Source organism: Molossus molossus, unplaced genomic scaffold, assembly GCF_014108415.1.
Source record: "Molossus molossus isolate mMolMol1 unplaced genomic scaffold, mMolMol1.p scaffold_m16_p_9, whole genome shotgun sequence".
Lineage (NCBI taxonomy): Eukaryota > Metazoa > Chordata > Mammalia > Chiroptera > Molossidae > Molossus > Molossus molossus.
In genome coordinates, this window is record NW_023425403.1 from 46,454,690 (window position 1) to 46,477,443 (window position 22,754).

The 22,754-nt window shown below is 38.6% G+C and overlaps 1 protein-coding gene across 6 annotated transcripts in view; it reads left to right on the plus strand.

The window, feature by feature from the left end:
- Positions 1 to 22,754, plus strand: part of DNAJC3 (DnaJ heat shock protein family (Hsp40) member C3) — a 77,982-nt gene that overhangs the window by 29,687 nt on the left and 25,541 nt on the right. For 4 of the 6 annotated variants that reach the window (XM_036249915.1, XM_036249919.1, XM_036249917.1 and 1 more), the window contains 2 exons: positions 9,900 to 9,974; positions 21,688 to 21,840. In XM_036249915.1, the coding sequence (XP_036105808.1) occupies positions 9,900 to 9,974; positions 21,688 to 21,840 (228 nt within the window). Of the gene's footprint in view, positions 1 to 2,949; positions 2,969 to 5,186; positions 5,426 to 9,899; positions 9,975 to 21,687; positions 21,841 to 22,754 lie in introns of those variants that run through there. The other 2 variants (XM_036249921.1, XM_036249920.1) reach the window with 2 other exon arrangements.

Below are 22,754 nucleotides of genomic sequence, written 5' to 3' on the forward strand. Positions count from 1 at the left end.
CAAAAAAAGAGACCTCCAAAGTCCCTGGCATCAAAGGTCTCTGTGAAAGAGGAACAGTGGGTGCATTAGATAATTTTTAGAAGCTTGAAAGTGATGTTTGCTTTGTCATTTAGAAAGACCTCTGTGTGGAGGATAAAGAGTATAGAGGACAAGATGTGAGGCTGAGAAATTAGTTGACTATGAGGCTGTTAAATGAAGAGTCTGTCAGACCCTGAATGATTTGGCTCGGCAGTTAGAGTGTCAGCTCACGGACCAAAGGGTCTTGGGTTCAATTCTTGTCAAGGGCATGTACCTGGGTTGCAGGTTCAGTCCTTGGCCCAGTTTGGGAGGTGTGCGGGAGGCAACCAGTTGATGTGTCTCTCACATGTGGATGTTTTTCTCCCTCCCTTCCTCTTTTGCACTCTATCTAAAAAAATCAATGGAAAAATATCCTCTGGTGAGGATTAACAACAACAAAAAGAGGCTTTCAGATGACTAAGGACAGTTTCAATTAGTCTGTAGCAGAAACAATAAAGAAAAGGGGGTAACTCAACTTAAGTAGTGGTTTGTGGTTAGGATATAATGCTGAATTAGACAAAATTTTCCCCTGGAACCAGCACACAGGCTTCAGAAGTGGAGGAATGTACACTATTTTTCTCTTTCCTGATCTTAAAGAAAAAGCTTACAGCTTTTCACCATTGAGTATGATGTTAGCTATGGTTTTGTCATATATGGCTTCTTGTCACACTTTGCAAATAGTTTTTATTGTAAATAGATGTTGGATTTTGTCAAATGCTTTTTCTGCATCTATTAATATGATCATATGATTTTTATTACTGATTTTGTTTTATGTGGTGTATCATGTTAATTGATTTGTGAATATTGACCTAATTTTGAATTTCAGGAATAAATTCTACTTGATCCATAGTATATGATCTTTTAAATGTATTGCTGAACTCAGTTTGCTAATATTTAGTTACGGTTTTTGCATCTCTGTTGATTTGGTATATTGGCATATAATTTTCATTTTTTGTAGTGTCTTTGTCTGGTTTTGGTATCAGGGTAATGCTGACCTTGTGAAATGAGTTTGGGAGCATTTCCTCTTCTTCAATTTTTTGGGGGATAGTTTCAGAAGTATAGGTATTATCTTTGATTGTTTGGTAAAATTTGGTCTAGGACTTTTGTTTGTTGGGTATTTTTTTTATTACTAATTTGATTTCATTAGTAGCTATTGTTCTGTTCACATTTTTTCTTTTTTCCTGAATCCATTTTGGAAGATTGTATGTTCCTACGAATTATGTTTTTTAAAAATATGTATTTTTATTTTAGACAGAGGGGAAGAAAGAGGGAGCGAGAGAGAGAAACATTGATGAGAGAGAAAACCATTGATCAGCTGCCTCCTACACATCCTCTACTGGGGTTTGAGCCTGTAACCTGGGCATTTGCCCTGACTGGGAATCAAATTGGTGACCTCTAGGTGAATGGGATGATGCTCAACCAACTCAACCACACTGGCTAGGGCCATAATATTTTTGGAGTAATCCTTTATATTTCTGTGATGTCCATTGATGCCTCTTTTTCATTTCTGATTTTATTCATTTGGGCCCTTCTCTCTCTCTGTTTTTTATCCTCACTTGAGGACATTTTTGCATTTATCTTCAGATAGAGTGGGAGGGAGAGAAGGAGGAAGAGAGAGAGAGAAACATTGATCTGAGAGAGACACATTGAGTGGTTGCCACCCACATGACCCCAGCTGGGGCTGGGGACAAACTGCAACTGAGGTATGTGCCCTTAGCGGGAATCGAACTCGGAACTTTCTGGTCCGCAGGCCGACAATCTAACCACTGAGACAAACCAGTCAGACAAACCAGGGCCCTTCTCTTTTTCTTGATGAGTTAGGCAAATGGTTCATAAGTTTCATTGATCTTTTCTATTGCTTTTTTTTTTTTTTTAAGTCTCTTTCATTTGTTTCCACTCTGATTTTCATTATTTCCTTCCTTCTATTCACTTAGATTTTTTAAAAAAATGTGTTTTATTGACTTTTTTTTTTAGAGAGAGAGGAATTGAGAGAGATAGAAACATCGATGTGAAAGAGAAACATCAATCAGCTGCCTCCTGCATGCCCCCTACTGGAGATTGATCCTGCAACCTTGGCATATGCCCTGACCAGGAATTGAACTGGGACCTCTCAGTCTATGGGACAATGCTCAATCCACTGAGCCACACCGGCCAGGCTCACTTGAATTTTTTGTCTGTTAGTTTGTTTTTCTTTTTCTAATTTCTCTAGGTATAGAAGATTCTTTTTTTTTTTTAATCCTCACCCGAGGACACTTTTCCATTTTCTGTACAGATAGAGTGGGAGGGAGAGGAAGAGAGAGAGAGAGAAACATCGACGTGAAAGGGACACATCGAGTGGCTGCCACCCGCACGACCAACCAGGGCCGGGGACAAACTGCAACCGAGGTACATGCCCTTAGCGGGAACCGAACCCGGGTCTCTCCGGACCACAGTCCGATGCTCTAACTGCTGAGCCAAACCGGCCAGGGCTAGAAGATTCTTTATTTGAGATTTTTCTTGTCTCTTGATGTAATCCTACATTGCTATGAATTTCCCTCTTAGAATTGCTTTGGCTGTGTCTCATTGACCTTTTTTTTTTTTTTTTTTTTTTTTTTAGTTGGTTTATTTTCATTTTCATTTATCACTATGATCTTATTGTTAACCCATTCATTGTTTAGTAACACGTTATTTAGCATCCACATGTTTTTGTTTTTCAGTTTTTTTTCTTGTTATGGATTTCTAGTTTCATACCATTTTGATTGGAGAAGATGGTTGATATGATGTCAATCTTATTAAATATATTGAGACTTGTTTTGTTTCCTAACATGTTTTGTATCCTGGCAGATGTTCCATGTGCATTTGAGAAGAATGTATATTCTGCTGCATTTGGGTGAAATGTTCTGAAAAAAATCAACTAAATCCCTCCAATCTGGTGTGTCATTTAAGGCCACTGTTTCCTTGTTGATTATCTGTCTCGGCAATCTATCCATTGATTTCAGTGGAGTGTTAAAGCTCCCTGTTGTATTACTACTGATCTCTCTTTTTGTGTCTGTCAATATTTGCTTTATATATTTGGTTCTTCAACGTTGGTGTGTAGATATTTGTGAGAATTACATATTCTTATTGGATTGATCTCTTTAGCATCACGAAATGCCCTTCTTTGTCTTTTGTTACAGCCTTTGTCTTTCTTTTTTTAAAGTTATTTTTATTGACTTTTAGAGAGAGGGAGGGAGAGGGAAACATTGATCTGCTGCCTTCTGCATGACCCCTACTGGGGATTGAGCCCACAATCCGGATATGTGCCCTGACCAGGAATCGAACCAGCAACTTTTTGGTGCACAAGACGATGCCCAGCCAACTGAGCCATACCAGCTAGGGCCCAGCCTTTGTCTTAAAGTCTAGTTTAAGTCTGATATAAATATTGCTACCTCAGCCTTTTTTCATTTTTACTTGCATGAAATATCTTTCCTCTAACCCTTTACTTTCAGTCTGTGTGTGTCTTTTGATCTGAAGTGGGTCTTTTATAGGAAATATATGTATGACTTTGTTTGTTTTTTTTTATCCATTCAGCCACCCTTTGTGTTTTGATTGGAGCATGTAGTCCATTTACACTTAAAGCAATTATTGACACGTTTGTAGTAATTGCCATTTTATTAATTGTTTTCTGGTTGTTTTTGTAGTTCTCTGTTCCTATTCTCTTGACTCTACCCTTATATGTTGATGACTTTCTATAGTGTTATTTCTGGGTTTCTTCTTATTTCTTTTTTTCTGCTTATTTGTTAATTGTCAATTGAGGATATCCCTTTCATTGATTTGTAGAGAATGCAAGGGAGAGTGAGAGAGAAATATTGATGTGATAGAGACATACTGATTGGTTGCCTACCACACATGCCCTGGCTGAGGCTGGGGATCAAACCTACAACTCAAGTACGCACCCTTGACCGGGAATCAAACCCGTGACCCTTTGGTGCATGGGCTGATGCTCTAACCACTGAGCACACCGGCCAGAGCTCTTGTATCTCTCTTACTGATATTTGGTTTATGATTGTCATGTGCTTTATATGTACCAAGTTATGTTTAAAGCAGTCTATTTGAAGTTCATGGTCACTTAAGTTTGAACACATTCTAAAAATAGTAGTTTTTACTCCCTCCACAATCATGTTTTCGTCATTGTTTTTTTACTTATTTTGTGTGTATTTGTATGTAGTACTAAATTTATTGTTGTAATTACACATGATATTCTTTTAACCTTTATACTAGCTTTATAATTAGTTGATCCACTGCTTTTACTAAGTATTTGCCTTTGTTGAGGAGATTTTTTTCTTTCCAATATTTACAGTTTTGATCCTTTCTACTTAAAGAAGTTCCTTTTACGTATTTTGTATACTGGTTTGGTGGTGGTGAACTCCTTTAGCTTTTTTGTGTCTTGGAAACTCTTTATCTCTCCGATTTTAAATGATAAATCTTGTTGAGTAGAGTAATTTGGTTGTAGGACCTTGCTTTTCATCACTTTGAATATTTCACGTCAATCCCTTCTAGCCTGCAAACCTTTGCACAAATTTGCTGATAGTCTTATGGCAGTTCCCTTGTACCTAACTGTCTCCTTTTTTCTTGATACTTTTAAGATTCTCTCTTTGTTTTTAACCTTTGGCATTTTAATTATGATGTGTCTTTTTGTGGCCTCTTTGAGTTCATTTTGTTTTGGACTCTGCTTCCTGGACTTGTATGTCGATTTCCTTTGACAGGTTATTGAAGTTTCAGTCATTATTTCTTCAAATATATTTTTAACTCCTTTCTCTCTCTCTTCTTCTGGGACCTCTATGATATATGAATGTTGGTATGCTTGATGTTGTCCTAGAGGTTCCTTAAACTATCCTTATTTTTTAAAACTTTTTTAATTTTGCTGGTCCAATTGGGGTTTTCCACTACCTTGTCTTTCAGATTGTTGGTTTGATTCTCTGCTTCATCTAATCTGCAGTTGATTCCCTCTAGTATATTCTTCATTTTAGTTATTGTATTCAGTTCTGATATGTTCCTATTTTTATATCCTTTTTAAACATGTTTTCTCTTTGTTGAACTTCTCACTGAGTTCATCTGTTTTTCTCCCAAGTTCATTGAGCGTCCTTAAAACCATTTTTTTTTCTTAACAGATTTTATTACACATGATGGAGCTCAGTCCTTCTTGGCTGCTGCCTTCCTCATGGCTGCAAGGACATTGCTCAGCTCCTCTCTCTTCCTCTTGGCACGGATGTGTGTCCCCACCCTTTTCTTGATGAATTTCAGGGCCCTCTTGTCCTTAGAGACCTTGAGCAGCTCCATGACACGCCACTCATAGGGGGCAAAGCCACACACCTCTCGGATCATGTCCCGCACGAACTTGATGTGCTCGGTAAGGCGCCCGCGGCGGGGGCTGTGCCTTGGCTCGCTCACGTTCTTCGTCACCTTGTGGCCCTTGTTGAGGCCCACGGCCATCGGATAGCGCAGAGCCATGGCTGCTGTTCCTCAATGGCTGTGGCTGTGGAAGGCTTTAAAACCATTTTGATTTTGGTTTTATAAATGGTAGATTGCTTGTCTTTTTTTTTTATTTTGTTCTTTTTCTGGAATTTTGTCTTCTTTCATTTGGTACATGTTTCTTTGTTTCTTCACTTTGGCTGACTCCCTGTGTTTGTTTCTATGTGTTAGGTAAATCTGCCATGTCTCCCGGTCTTGACAGAGTGGCTTTATGTACAAGGTGTCCTGTGAGTCCCAGTGGCACAGTTTCCCAGGTCACCTGAGCCAGATTCTCCAGGGGTGTCCCCTGTATGGGTTATATGTTCCTTCCTGTTGTATTTGGGCCTTGATTGCTGCTGGCACATCAGTGGGTGGGGTTGACCCTCAGGCTGATTGGTTATGAGGGCTGGCCATGATTATAGCAGTCAAGCTGTTCTGCAGGGGAGTCACTTTAGTGGGGCTCTGGTGCTGGCCAAGGCCACCCTTTTGCATGTGTCATTTGTGGAATTGATTGGGTGGAGCTGTGGTGTGACCTAAAGCTGGCCACCGATGTGTTGGTGTCCTTTTGGGAGGGACTCTGGTAGAAGGCAAGGTCAGCTGCGGTTTTGCTGGGCTTGGAGGTCCTTGGAAGAGGCTATGCTGAAAAGCGAGGTCTGCTGCCACTTGTCTTAGGCTTGGGACTCTTTGGTGGGCACTACGATGTGAGCTGAGGCCAGCTGCCACTTGTGACCAGCTTGTGGCCAGCTTGTGGCCTTTTAGTTGGAGTTACATTCTTGGTCAAGACTAGCGACTTCTTATGCTAGACTTGGGGCCACCTGATGGGAGTGAAAATGCAAATTGAGACTGGTTTCTGCTTGTGCTGGACTTGGGGCCACATAGCAAGAGCTACAAGTCATGCTGAGGTTGGCTGCTGCTTGTTAGGGTATTGTGGACTTTTGAGAGATTGCAGGAAGTTTGCAGAATGAGTTGAGGCAGGCCATTGTGGATGAGGCACTGGAAGGGGCTGGGTTGGGCAACTGAGTTGAATAGAGTGTTAGGAAATCACCAGTGTTAGCCCAGTTAATGGAAAGCACAGATTGGGTGTCTGTACCAGGCTAGCTGGGTGGGAGGAATTCTCCACAAAGGAATAATGGTGCCTGACAGTGTTCTGTTTCTAGAGAGAATTACCCCAACCTCTGTCCCTCCAGCCCTTGCCCTGAAGTTAGTCAGTTTAGTTCTCTTCCTGTATGTCCCTGGTGCTTTTTGAACTGCTGCCCCTGTGCAGCAGCTTAGAGTGAGTGAGTTTAAGACTGAGTGAGTTTGTGTGCTGGCCCTTTAAGACCAGTGTGTCTTGGTTTCCTGTAGCCCTTTGTCTTTTGTGGATGCAATCCAGGCTGGTTTTTATAACCTGATGTTATGGGGACTCCTCTTCCTGGTACTGGTGCCCAGGTCTGGAGAGCTGGGTATTGGGCTATGACCTGCTGCTCCTCAGCGGGGACCCCTGCAGCCTGAGATATTCCTGTTTCTTAATCATCATACTGTGGGTGGGTGTGGAACCTGCCTGCCCCACATTTCCACTCCTTCTACCACTCTTGACATAGCTTCTTCTTTATATCCTTAGTTATAGGACTTCTGTTCAGCTCGTCATCAGGTGGTTCTTGCTGATGGTTGGTCTATAATTGCACTTTGATATGATCATGGGAGGAGGTGATTTCAGTTTATCTACTCTATCATCTTGAGTGGAAGTTACATGATTTCTCTCTTAAGGTAGACTTCGGTCATCAGAAAGATGGTAATTCTTGGAAGAGATGGGATTATGCATATTAGAAGAAGAGGAATATCAGAGATAGAGGGGAAGAAAATGGTTATACTGGAGTAACCATTACATTGAAAGTTAATAAAAACAAACAAAACTATTTCCAGAGCTTTGATTAATAAAGTCCTAAATTGCCCTGGCCGGTTTGGCTCAGCGGTTGGAGCGTCGGCCTGCGGTACAGAGAGATCCGGGTTCGGTTCCTGCTAAGGGCACGTACCTCGGTTGTAGTTTGTCCCCGGCCCTGGTTGGTTGTGCGGGTGGCAGCCACTCGATGTGTGCCTTTCATGTCGATGTTTCTCTCTTCCTCTCTCTCCCTCCCGCTCTATCTGAACAAAAAATGGAAAAATGTCCTCGGGTGAGGATTAAAAAAATAAATAAGTTCCTAAATTATTAATCAAAGCTCTGGAAATAGTTTTGCCACTATTTATTATAGTGGCAAAAAGTATTTTTAAAATCTGAGATAATTTACATACCATCAAATTCACTCCCCGCCCCTTTTTTTCAAATCCTCACCCAAGGATATTTTTCTTTCTTTTTTTTTTTATGAATTTTTATTTATTTTTTTGTTACAGACATTTTAACTTTTTACCCCATTGGCACCCCCCACCCCTCCCCACCTCCGCCCCGTCCCCGGCTTAGTTGTCCATGTCCATTGGTCATGCATACATGCATATAAGTTCTGTGGTTTATCTCTTCCCACCCCCCCATCCCCTCTTCTGAGGGATGTCAGTCTGTGCCCTACTTCCATGTGTCTGGGTCTACTGTATTCCTCAGACTGTTATGTTCATTATATTCCGTGTATAAGTGAGATCATGTGGTATTTGTCTTTTTCTGCTTGGCTTCTTTCACTTAGGATAATACTTTCCAGGTCCCTCCATGTCATCTCAGAGGATACAAGATCTTTCTTTCTTACCGCTGCATAGTACCCAAGGATATTTTTCCATTTAATTTCAGACAGAGTGGGAGGGAGAGAGGGAGAGAAAGAGGCAAAGGGAGGGAAGGAGGGAGGGAGGGAGTGGGGGGAGGGTTGGAGGGGGGAGAGAGAGAGAGAGAAAGAGAAAGAGAGGGCGAAAGAAAGAGAGAAAGAGAAAGAAACATCAATGTGAAAGAGTCACACTGACTGGTTGCCTCCCGCATTGCCCCACCAGGACTAGGGACTGAACTGCAACTGAGGTACATGCCCTTGACCGGAATTGAACCCCTGACTCTGGTCTGCGAGCCGACGCTGTAACTGCTGAGTCGGCCAGGGCAAATTCACCCCTTTTAAAAGTGTATAACTCAGTGGTTTTTATTTTGTTTATTTTTTAAAAATTCATCTTTATATTATGGATTTTTAATACAGATTTTCCTCGATTTATGATAGGATTATATCTCGATAAGCCCATCAGACTTTGAAAATATCCTGCGTTGAGAATGCAGTTAACACACCTAACCTACTGAACATCATAGTTTAGTCTCGTCTACCTTAAACATGCTCAGAAAACTTACATTAGCCTTACAGTTTTTGCAAAATCACCTACCACAAAGCCTATTGTATAATAAAGTGTTGTACATCTCATATTTTTTGTTGAATAATGAAAGTGAAAAACAGAATGGGTGTATAGGTACTCACTATTAACGTACCCAGCTGAAAGCACACTGGCACACAGATGGATGTTTTGTGGACATGATGGGGTGCAAAACCCGATATCCAAAAAGTACAAGACAGTACACTGTAGACTGTAGGGTATTGGTGGTTTACCCTCTTGATTATTGGCTGATGGGGAGCTATATGGCTCACTGGTGCTCCTCAGCGCCACAAGGGAGTATTACACCACATATTGCTAGTCTGGGAAAAGATCTAAATTAAAAATTCACAGTGTGGTTTCTACTAATGCGTATTACTTTTGCATCCTTGTAAAGTTGAAAAATTGTAAGTCAAGCAGTCATAAGTTGGGCACTATCCATATTTTCACAAGGTTATGCAAGCATCACTACTATCTAGTTCCAGAACCTTTTTATCACCTCAAAAAGCAACCCTGTACTCATTAACAGTCATTCTCATATCTTCCCTTGCCCCTGGCAACCCCTTATTTTTCTGTTTCTATGGAATTTGGATATTTCACATAAATGAAATCATACAGTAATGTAGCCTTTTGTATCTGACTTCTTTCACGTAGCATAATGTTTTCAAGGTTCATGTTGTAGCATGTTCCCGTATTTGATTTTTTTTAATGGCTGAATAGTAATTCCATTGTATGGCTATATCACATTTGCTTATTGATTTATTAGTTGATGGGAATTTGGGTTATTTCTACTTTTTGACTATTGCTGTGAACATTCTTGAACAAGAGTGTCTGTGGACATGTTTTCAGCATTTTATGTATAGCTGAAAGTATCTTTAAGGAAGGATACTTGATCAAAAATTATACATATTTGTTGGTCCCAGGAAATACTCTTAGAGTGCTAAGTCAAATGGGCACTGGAAAATAAATATTTCATTAATACTTCATTAACTTAGTTTTATTCTTTGTGTTTAAAGAAAATTTAGAAATGCATTGTACTCAGAACACCCCCCACCCCCTTCTTTTTTTTCTAGGCAAGATTACAGAGAGGTCACTTATTACTCAAACAAGGAAAACTTGATGAAGCAGAAGATGATTTTAAAAAAGTGGTAAGTTAAGTTGAATTTGTATTTGACTCTATGAACATGTTATTTTGAGTGAATATATATATATATATATATTTTTAAGAAGGTATTTTTTCCCCCTTTATTGATTTTAGAGAGAGAAGAAGGGAGAGGGAGAGAGAGACAGAAACATCGATTGGCCGCCTCCTGCATGCCCGTCACTGGGGATTTGGCTCACAACCTGGGCATATGTTCTGACCAGGAATCGAACTGGTGACCTCTTGGTGCATGGATCAGTGCTCAACCACTGAGGCACACCGGCTGGGCGGGTTTTAGATCTTTGTTAATTCAGCCATTGTTTACAACATTCAGGATCTAAGTGATTTGCATGGATTATTTTACTTAATGTTCCACCTCTGGGGTATGGTGTATTGGTATAGTAGTCCCCACTTATCTGCAGTTTTGCTTTCCATGGTTTTTACCTGCGATCAACTGTGGTACAAAAATATTAAATGGAAAATTCAGAAATAAGCAATTCATAGGTTTTAAATTGTGCGACTTTCTCAGTAGTATAATGAAATCTTGAGCCTTCTTGAGCCTTCCTTCCCAGAGTGTGTATCATCCCTCTGTCCAGTATCCACACTGTATATGATCCCTGCACGTTAGTCACTTAGTAGCCATATTGGTTATCAGATCAATTGTTGTGGTATCTCACTGTGTTCAAGTAACCCTTATTTTTACTTAATTGTGCTTGGAGCGCAAGAGTAGTGATACTGGCAATTCGGATATTCCAAAGAGAACTAGCAAACTTTATCATAGATATGTATGTATAGGAAAAAACATTGTGTGTGTGTGTGTGTGTGTGTGTGTGTGGTTTTTGTACTTCTGTGATTTCAGATATCCACTGGGGGTCTTGGAATGTATCCCCCTAAGATAAGGGAGAGACTAATGTAGTCTCATTTACAGCAGAGGAAATTGAGGTTTAAAGAGATTTAGTAACTTGCCCAAGGTTACACTATGTGTAAACAAGTAGGTTTTCAGATTCCAGAACCTGCACTCTTAATTAAGCACTATATTGTTTGCCTCTACTGTAATTAGTAACTGTTTGCATCCTTTGATGGCTATTCCTATGGAATATGGGCACAGGACTCAAATGTGTGTGTGTTTTATGTAGTGCAGAACATTTCTGCTCTTTGTGTAAAATGAGAAAACAGGTATTTGCTTGTATATGGATAAAGGCCCCTGGGAAGATATGCAAGAAACTTGTAATATTGGTTACCTCTTGGCAGAAAAGTATAAAGTGGCCTTGAGAAGTTCTTACCTTCTGGGGACCTCATTTTTATCATTGTGAATCATAGAGATTGAATAGGTGACATGATTCTATCTGTTGTTTGGTATCATAAAATGGATCATTTATGGATCTGGTTTAAAAATTTCTATGTTATGACTATATTTTATCTTTATCAATATAGAATTCTTACAGTTTACTTTTCAAAGATTTGTGAACACAGGTTATATATAATTTGTTTTCCCAATAAATTCTTGGTTAAATGAGCTTATAATGGTGTTTAAGATCAGGTACCATCCTATTAAATATATTAAAGATATAATCTTACTAATAAAGAACTATATATAACCAGGTAGAAATATTCAGCTACATTTTATATAATGGAACAGAAGTTTTAATATTCTTAATCTCTTTCTGGGTTCTAGTGAGTTTCTCATACTTTATGTATACAGGTTACTCTGCTGCCAGAGGGTCTCCTGTAAACAAGCTACACCATGGGTCCATACCAGCTGTCCTAGTCCTAAACAGAATCTTAGGCAGTTTAGTTTGTCTTCTAGCTGTCAATGATTCCTTTGTAACCAGTGTGTAAAATCATTTGTTAGTTCAGCGAGCATTTGCATGCATATTATTTAAACTCAGAGTGGTAGGTGTTAAAGGGTTGCCGACAAAGAAAACTAGTCTCTGCCTTTGGAAAGATTATACTAGGGTAAAAACTAATCAGGCAAATATGATACTATATGGTAAGTACTGTGATTGAGCCCTGTGGGAACACACAGAGGGGTCATCTAATTTAGATGAGTTTTGAGGGTCAAGAGGGGCTTTCCTAAAGGAGGAAGTGTGTTACAAATATGGATGTTAAAAGGATGAATCTGTTAGCACGGTGGATAGGAGGACCATCACCGCAGAGAGTGAACACCGCAGAATGTGCAAAAGCCAGAGGCAAGACAAAGCTTGTCATTTAGAAGAATGATGCCCTCAGTAAGACCAGAGCCAGGGGTATGAGAATGCTGGACAGGGAAGCAGATGTTTGATTGCAAAGAGGGCTTATGTAGTTCCAGGAGCTGCATCTTTTTGGCCATGGAAGGTTTATGTTGGGAGTGTCATGATCAGGTTTTTGCTTCAGTAAAATCCAGGCTACTCCGAAGAATGAGTTAGAAGAAGGTAAGGGTGGAAGTAGACAGTTTGATGATGAAACTGTCGCAGTAAGTAATCCAAGTGTGACCTCGTTTAGGTCAGATGTTAGGCTAGAGTAGGTGGGGATTGAGAGAGACAGGTAGACATGTTAGGCTAGAGTAGGTGGGGATTGAGAGAGACAGGTAGACATTTAGGAATTTGGTTCAAGAGAGGTGCAGTGATTGGGGTAAGGGAGAAGGAAGAATTAAATATGATGTCCAGGTTTCTGCATTGGTCATACATGTCTATACTATTCCCTGAGACAGGAGCCCAGAGAGCAATTATTTAGGAGAATAGGATGGGTGAGAAAATTTGACTTTCTCATTCTTAGAAAACCTTTCTGATTCTTAGCAACTCGTTTTATTTAATAATTTATAATCTATGAATTCTTTCTTTTTCCCAAATCCAACATACAGTAAATGCAATTTAAGCTCATCTGTTCTTTGTGTTCAGTGTTTTATTTACCTTTGCTAACCATGCTTTGGGTTTAAGTGGAAAATATTTATTATTTTTGTTTTGAATTGCAAAATTGAGTATTTATTTTATTTTAGAATAATTTAGAAAGGAGCCATGATAATTCTTTTTTTTTTTTACTTCATTTTAAAATTATTATTTCTTAAATCTTCACATTGAGTATATTTTTTCCTATTTATCTGCAGATATAGTGGAGAGAGAGAGAGGGAAACATCAACATTAGAGGGACACATCGACTGGTTGCCTCCCACATGACCCCAACCAGGGCTGAGGACTAACTGCAACTGAGGTACGTGCTCTTGGCCGGAATTGAACCTGCTACTCCTTGGTCCACAGTCTGGCTCTCTACTGCTGAGCAAAACCAGCCAGGGCTTTTACTTCATTTTTATTCCTCTTAGAATATGGGGAAACACAGAGTTGTGAGTGCTTCTGTGTTAAAATAAAATGGCCTGGCTGGTGTGGCTCAGTTGTTGAGAGTTGACCCCATGCACCAAGAGGTTGCTGGTTCGATTCCTGGTCAGGGCACATGCCCAGGTTGTGGGCCCAATCCCCAATGAGGGGCATGCAGGAGATGGTCAATCGATGTTCTCTCTTGTTGATGTTTCTATCTGTCTCTCCCTCTCCCTTCCTCTCTCTAAAATCTAGAAAGGAAAAATAAATAAATAAATAAATAAATAACTAAAGTAAAATAAAATGTCTGATAATGAACACAAATGTCTGTGGAATTTCTCACAGGGCTTTCTCACTTTCTTAATATATACTTTTGCCCCTCTGTGATAAGTCATGAATTCTTAAACAGCAGACCTCCAAGAACACCAGCAAAAAATATAGAGATATCTTTAGGGAAAAAAACTCCAAGAAATGTTTTCAAAGTTTCACATACTTTCTCATATATTCATCATTCCATTTTAAAGTAATATACTCTTAATTTATCTTTTCTTGTCACTAGTAAGTGGAAAATATTTAGATTGAGGCTTGGCAGTATTCCATGACATCCAAATACAATGAAGGTAATGGTCAATTTAAATGTTTATTTCATATTTCTATATTTTTTATTTTGACAAAGCTAGAAACTTGTATTTTGATTGAGATGAGCAACCATATATTAGGTAAATGTCAGTGTCAACTGCAGTTTAATATTTAAATCAAGTATAGATCTTTGGAAGGATATTTAATAAACTCCTCATTGGTAGTTTGTGGACTGTTAACTGAAAACAAATCAAACTAACATAAAACTATATATCAACATGAATTTAGGCATTGTTTTTTCATCTTAAACTTTAGTGCAAAAAGGATGATTATATTGTGTCAAGATCATTAAATCCCAAACATCCAAAGTTATAAAAAAAAAAGTGTATTATGAACTAGGAAGAGAAGGGAATAGTACTTTTTAAAAGCATGCAATAAATTTGGTTATAATGTAAAATAAAGATAACATGCTGTGCTGTGACTCAGACAGTTCTGGTTTTCTTTGAATCAGATACAATACTGGATTATATACCATAATTCACCAAATATAAGGAGCCCTCAACTGCAAGAAACATTAATATATATTATTAAAAAAATAAATGATGTCAGTGCCTTCTTATAACTCAATATTTTTACTCTGTGCTTGTAGAAAGAGCTATGAGTCTTAGCATTATATTTTTATTATATCACATTGCTCTGTTCATTGCCCTTCTGCATATATTAACTTCTTGAAGATTTTACGTGGTAGTTAAACTCAGTATGTATAGTATACCCAGTGCTCATAACTTGACAAATGCATTCGACCATTTTTGTGCATGTGCAGTCATGTCTACAAGCAAATGGTAAAACTCCATCAGTTTTAAGACTCGTCCCACATTGAGAGAGACTACATGTGCTTTCTTATCAACTTGCTCAGATGTGAAGCAGAAGAGGAAGAATGGGGATGAAGTTTAAAAGGTGTCAGCAGTAAAATGGATTCAGACTCATAAATTACATCGGGGAAAGAAGAAACTCTATCATGAAGTAGCATGACTTCTAGGATTTGGTCTAAATAATAAAAGAGGAGCCATTTATTGAAGAGGATGAAGTGGTGGCATTGGTAGAAAATGGGAATTCTGTGTTGACCTGTTATTGATATGCCATTAGGATGTAGTAGTATTGGAGATGTCAGATAGGCAGGTGCAAGTCTAATATCAGTGTATACGAAGAGAATAGTTAAGAATGTAGGTTCTGGTAATGAGTTTGAGCCAGTTTCCTTCTGTGTAAAATGAAGATAATCGGAAATGTCCTTTAGGGTTTTAGGTTTAGCTTAGAATAGTGCCTGGAGCATAGAAAGCTCTCGTTAATGTTTTCTGTTCTCATAATTGACCTTCATCATCACTGTCATCCAAAGCATGGGCTTTGGAGATAGGACCTTAGTTTGAATGTTAGCAAGACTTCTGGCAAGTTACATAATCATTCAATTTCTTTATCTGTAACTGGAAACAATAAAACCTAGCTTATGGGTAATATTCTTAGTATTAAATGAAAAAGAAAAATAGGCAGTGAGATATTCATCCTGCTCTTCAGCAGTGTACACTGTATTAGTTGGAGGAAATAAGCTCTAAATATGTGAAAAATAACAGTACAGAGAGATTTGTAATAAGGGTATCTAGATAACAAGAAGAGATTGAGAATGACACATGACTAGCTGTGTGATGCTGGGTTAGTTACCCATTTGGGAGGCTCCATATTATAAAGTGAGAGTTAATTGGGCAAGATGATTTCTTAGGTTACTTTCATTATTAAGAGTTTCTTGAGTGTTTTAAACATTTGGAGAAAAATGATTACTACCATAATGTAGAGTAGTTAGGGAAGCTTGGAGGTGTTAGACTTTAGAAAGGTGTTGGTTTGATTAAAATTGCATGAGAGAACAAGAGAGTCTTTTGGAATCTTGAAGAACTCTATTTTGTGTGTTATAATTAGGAGAAATGAGCTGTGTCCTCACATTTCCCTGTTTCATTTCTGTATGCTTTACTTATGAATTTCACAAACATTAGACTTAATATTCTGCTAGACTAGTGAACATTCTTGTCCATTTTCCTTGCACATGCTGAATCTCTCTAGGGTAGCAGTACTCAGAATTATCTCAGAATCCCATTATACTGTTAAATATTGAAGACTCCAGAGAGCTTTTGTTTATTTACTATTTATAGTAATAGAAATTAATTTTAGAAATTAAAATATTAATTGAAAAGTAACAATAATAAACTGTTAATATAACTTTTTACATGAAAAATAACTTTCAAAAATAAAAAATTTAGTAATGAGTGGTATTCTTTTACATTTTTACATGTCTCTTTAATATCTGGCTTACTTGAAGGCAATCGGATTCCCAGATCTGATTTATATTTTGATTGAAGTATTATTGAAAGGTAGCCCAAGCCTGTTTGGCTCAGCGGTTAGAGTGTCGGCCTGCGGACCAGAGAGTTCTGGGTTTGGTTCCCGCTAAGGGCACGTACCTGGATTGCAGTTTGTCTTCGCCCCGGTTGGGGTCATGTGTGTGGAAACCAGTTGATGCATCTCTCTCACATCAATGTTTCTCTCTCTCTCTCTCTCTCTCTCTCTCTCTCTCTCTCTCTCCCTCCCTCTCTTCCTCCTGCTCTATCTGAAGATAAATGCAAAAACTGTCCTCAGGTGAGGATAAAAAAAAAAGAAAATGTGGCCTCACACATATAAGTAGTTGGAAAAGGAAGAATACTTTAATTGTCTTTTTAGGTAATTATGAATATTCTTTGTTACACCAAACCTCCACTAGTGGTTATAAGTTGGTTGCAATATGTACTCTGAAATCTTATCAGTGAACTTTTAGTACTTTGTTATAATGAAATCATTGGTTTATCTTCCACTTTGAATGGATTCTTTATCTTTTATCCATATTTGCTTTTGTCCCTACAGACCCCTGAAAAATTATTAAGGACTCCCAGAGGTCCCTTAATCACACTCTTGAGAATCACTGCTACAGGTTATATATGAATTTATATATTATAGAAAGTTCCCAAAAGGAGTTTGGATTTTTATTATTTTTTTTGCAGTATTTGCTGTGTCTTACATAAAGTATCTTGTTACTTTCTCAATGATTACTCTGCAGGGTATAGGTATTATTATCCCCCCTTTTATCGGTGAAGAAAATGCAGATAACATAGAGACAATAAGTGTTAAAGTCAGGATTTGGACTTAGTTGTTTTTTGTTTTTTTCCATTTAGACTTTATTTTAAAACATTAATAATACAAAATCTGTTTGAAAATATTTACAACTTGGCCATTGAGAAATGGTAAAACTGTTGTATTAGTTACCTATTGCTGTGTACCAAATTGCCCAGTTAGTAGCTTAAAGCAACATGCATTTATGATCTTACAGCTCATGGAGTCAGGAATCTCGGCAGGCTTCACTAGATTCTCTGCTCCAGGCAGGGTCTCTCACAGGCTATAGTAAAGGTGTGAGATAGGGCTGCTTGGTTGGTGAAGGAACTGCTTCCAAACTCACTTAGTTTTTGGTAGGATTGAGTTCCTCTTGAGTTGTTGGCCAGAGGCTTCCCTTGGTTCTTTCCTATGTGGGCCTCTCCATAAAGCATCTCACAGCATGGCAGATTGATTCATTTGAGTGAACAAATGAGAAGGCAAGAGGTAAGAGAGTGAGAGAGAGGGAGAGAGAGAGTTCTAGCAAGGTGAAGTCACAGTGCTTTGTACCTAATTAAGGAAATGACATCCCATCACCTTTGTTATATTCTGTTTGTTAAAACAAGTTACAGCTTCATCCCATAATCTAGGGGAGGGGATCACAATAAAGGCATTAATTCCAGGAGGTGGGGTCACTTGGAAGTCTTCCCACCACAACTACCAATCCACTGTTTTCATTTGAGGTCTCAGAAATGGGGATTATTGCACAAGAAGATGCCCAGCCAAATGAGCCACACCATCAAAATGGAAAGGCAACCCACTGTATGGGAGAACATCATTGCCAATGATATATCAGATAAGGGGTTAATTTCCAATATATATAGAGTGCTCATACAACTCAACAAAAGGAAGACAAATAACCCAATTAAAAAATGGGCAGAGGAGCTGAATAGACACCTCTCCAAACAGGACATACAAATGGCCAAGAGACATATGAAGAAATGCTCAACATCACTAATTATCAGAGAGATGCAAATTAAAACAAGGTATCACCTCACACCTGTCAGAATGGCCGCCATCAACAAATCATTAAGCAACAAGTGTTGGTGAGGGTGTGGAGAAAAGGGGACTTTAATAAACTGCTGGTGGGAATGCAGACTGGTGCAGCCACTATGGAAAACAATATGGTGTTACCTCAAAAAATGAAAAATTGAACTTCCATTTGACCCAGTGATCCCGCTTCTAGGAATATACCCTAAGAATCTGCCTGAAACACCAATCAGGAAGAATATATGTACCCCCATTTTCATAGCAGCACTATTTACAATAGCTAAGATCTGGAAACAGCCCAAGTGTCCATCAGTAGACGAATGGATAAAAAAGCAGTGGTACATATACACAATGGAATACTACGCAGCTGTAAGAAAGAAACATCTCTTATCCTTTGAAATGACATGGAGGGACCTGGAAAGTATTATCTTAAGTGAAATAAGCCAAGCAGAAAAAGACAAATATCACATGATCTCACTTATATACGGAATATAATGAACATAAAAGTCTGAGGAATATGGTAGACCCAGAAACATGGAAGTAGGGCACAGACTGACATTCCTCAGAAGAGGGGGGCGGGGTGGGAAGAGATAAACCACAGAACTTACATGCATGTATGCATGACCAATGGACATGGACAACAAAGCCAGGGACGGGGCGGGGGGGGGATGGAGAAGGGGGTGCCAATGGGGTAAAAAAGGAGAAACATCTGTAACAAAAAGTAAAAAAACAAACAAAAACACAGAGGCTTGCAGCAAAATAAATAAATAAAAAAAATGGGGATTTATTTAGATTAGCGAGAACAACTTACATCTTTTAATCAGCCCCCATGCCATAGCTATGGTCTGAAAGCTCAGTGACCACAGCAAATGGTAAGAAATAAGAAATAAAATATTACCATAGTTAGAGGCTTGGCAGAGGCTTGGCTGAAAGGGTCAGAAATGGAAAACAGTAAAGAGAAGGGATATCAGGGAACATGAAAAAAAGACTGAGGGAAATACCAGTAGGGTCCAAGCTCTACATATAAATATCCTGGCATAGCCCTGGCCAGTTAGGCTTAGCAGTTGGAGGATTGGCCCATGGACCAATGAGTCGTGGGTTTGATTCCAGTCAAGGGCACATACCTTGGTTGTGATTCATCCCCAGTCCTGGTTGGGGTCGTGTGGAATGCAGCCAACCACTCGATGTGTCCCTTTCACGTCAATGTTTCTCTCTCGCGCTCTTCCTTTCTCTCCCTCCCACTCTATCTGAACAAAAATGTAAAAATGTCCTCAGGTGAGGATAATAATAAATAAATACATGCATACATGCATACATACATGCCCTGGCATAAAAGGACAACTGGAAGGAGTCAACAACTTTGTAGTAAGAGTGAAAATCTTCCTCTCACCCAACCCTCTTTGAAACTCTCCAGGGTTGTAAGCAAGCCCGTAGTTTGCTTCTCAAATTCCTTTCTTACCTCCTTAGAATAATCCCCCACCCCTGTTCCAGCTCCTTCCCAGTCCCAGAGGCCCAGATTATCTGAGCTCACTCATTCTTTCTTATCCCCATGGTCTGAGCACGGAGTGAGGCTGAGCCCTGTATCCTCAACCCTGAAATGTGGGGCTTTCCCCTCCCTCACCTTCTAACAAGGAATCTGTGTTGAAGAGACTACTGTGAAGTTTAGGAGAGAAAAGATGCATATTCCATCCAGAAGAGGCAGTCTCATACATCCCAGTATATTCTATCCAAAAGGGAGCAGTAGTGTACATAATAGAAAACAAGTTATCAGTAAACTACTACTTTTACCGAAAGCAAAGAGACAGCACACATATTTATACTCTTTCCAATGTGATCTATCAGAAGTATTCAAGATCACCCCAAGGATGATAAAAGTCCTAGACAAGCATTCCATGACTCAAATATAGCTCCTTCAGCTGGATAATTCAGTCATGCGGTGACAGTCCACCTCCAGAGCAAACTGAGGTGACCAGTTTTTTTGTAGTTACTAATGACTACTTGGAATCCTGTCTGTTCCTTTAAAAGCCAGGGATCATACAGACAAAACAGAATACCGAAAGTATCCTAAAAAAAAAAAAAAAAAAAAGGAGAAATATGGAGCCTCTACCAACTGATAATCTTAAGGTTTCTCATTTGGAGTGTTGTCTCCTACTAGGTGCCAGTGGAGGTATTTTGTTTTTTAAAATTCACCAAAAGGGGAAGCAGTATGATTGGTCAATTGAAGGAGAGACATTTCTAGAAATAATCTGTTGTCTGCACCATGCCCAAATTTGGAACCCAGCAACTACAGTTTCCATCTTAATAAGAATATTAGATTTCAGGAATTACTACATATAAAATATAATCTCAAAGAAAAAAGTTAGTAGCTTTTTAATGTAAGCACCCAATTTTTCTGAGCTATTAAGCTTAAGATTTTCCATCTGGAGGAAGAAATTGTTAATAGTCACTGTGTAGGAGACTAGGCTGGGAATGGGATTAACTGTAAGCAGACACAAATGATCTTATTGGGGTGAAATAAATGGTCTAAAACTGCGGTGATGGTTGCATACATGGTAAATTTATTTAAAATCATAGAATTGTACCCTGGCCAGTGTGGCTACATTGTTTGAACGTTGTCCTGTGCACCAAAAGGTCACCAGTTCAATGCCTGGTTGGGGCACATGCCTGGGGCATGCAGGAGGCAGCTCTTGTATGTTCCGCTCTCACATCCATGTTTCTCTCTCTCCCTCTTCCTCTAAAAATCAATACAAATATTTTTTAAGAAAAGGAGAGACAAGGTGTATACCTCTTAAAACCATATCATAAGCCTTTTTTTAAATTTTTATTTTTTATCCTCACCCGAGGACAATTTTCCATTTTTTATTCAGATAGAGCGGGAGGGAAAGAGAGAGAGAGAGAAACATCAACGTGAAAGAGATACATCAAGTGGCTGCCACCGGCACAACCCAACCAGAGCCGGGGACAAACTGCAACCGATGTACATGCCCTTAGCGGGAACCAAATCTGGGTCTCTATGGACCGCAGGCCGACGCTCTTAACTGCTGAGCCAAACTGGCCAGGACTAAGCCTTTTAAATAAGGTATTAGTCTCTTATTTTTCCCTGTAAATTCTTCCTCTGTTATTATACCTTAGCCCCTGTGGCATCAACTCCTTTTCTGTCTTATAATCTCTAAAAATAAAAAGCCCTCTCTCTCAGTTTCCTGTGTTTTTCATTATTTTGGTAAAATTAATTTATACTTAAAAATACTTAGGAAGTATAACTAGAAGGCAAAGTACATAAAACTCAAAGTTATTTTCTCTAGAGTTATACATAAAGTGAGAATGGTGCTTTCATTATTAATTTTTCTGTACCTTTTGACATTCTAAATATATTTGCTTCCTTGTAAGTGTTGGGGATCCAGGTCTTTTGACCCTCGCTCTACTGCTTGCTTCTGTGCACCATACCGGGGGAAGGAGTCTTTACTATTGCTTCCCATGGTGGTCAGTGCCAGGAGCAAGTCAATGGACAAGCCAATTTTGCCCATGTCTGTACCCTTTTCCCCCAATGAACTTAAGTATTTGGAATGCTTAGATAATTGTGTATACTATAGGTATTAGATTTAAGAGATTGAAAATCCATTTTAATTTAATTTATTATTCTCATAGCTCAAATCTAATCCAAGTGAAAATGAAGAAAAGGAAGCCCAATCCCAACTTATAAAATCTGATGAAATGCAGCGTTTGCGTTCACAAGCCCTTGATGCTTTTAAAAACTCGGATTATATTGCTGCTATAATCTCCCTTGATAAGATTTTGGAGGTAAGTTTTTAGATATTGCAGTTGACAAGTCCAACGCTGCTTTTTATGATAAGGCATGTTTATAGACTGATATATTATGTACTACAGAAAACTGAGGCAGGATAAAATCAGACTGGTCCTTGGGTTTTTAGCTTTTAAGTGAAAGATGGTGTTTATATAGAACAAAATTTGGAACTGAATTTTTCAGTAAATGTAATGACTGCTGTGGAATGGGAGCTACATATTTTTACACATTGCTTGCTTTGCTATTTTTGTTTGACTTTGCATTTTGGGGTGGGGGAGAAAACACTATAGGTTAAATTTCAGGGTAGAAGATGAAAGAGTTGACTAAGAAAAAGGAAAAATAATGTTTGGGAGGAAAGAGGAGTGTTTAGAGTGAAAAGTTTCTAGGGAAGAAGACTGATGAAGAGTTGATAGGATCCAGAAGGTTCTAAGTTGGGAAAACAAAGTCTACAGTTTCCTTGCCTCTGAAGGACTTAATGACAAATGGTTTCAGGTGGGTCTATGAAAATATTCAAATGAAAGCAATCATAATTCATATCTATTTATCATTTTCATAGCACTTTGATATACAACTTCATTTAATCTTGGCAGTAAACTTTTATGTGGAATGGGCACTTTGATAACTTGATAGAGGAAATTTTGATGTGCTCTATTGGAATTCACAGTTTAGTAAATGATTTTATAAATGCTTTATTAAGGAAAAATAACAGTTATAATTCCCCCACAGTTATAATTTTTATCTTCCAGTATTGAAACTATCCATTTTGACCTAGTTTATTTTTCATATTTAATATATGTCCAGTATTGATTTTGATATCTTAATATATGTGAGAAGTTGTCATGACTTTAGAACAACTCTTAAGAAATGAGTATAGATATTTCCACAGGCCTTATTGGTGAGCTTTTGGGTT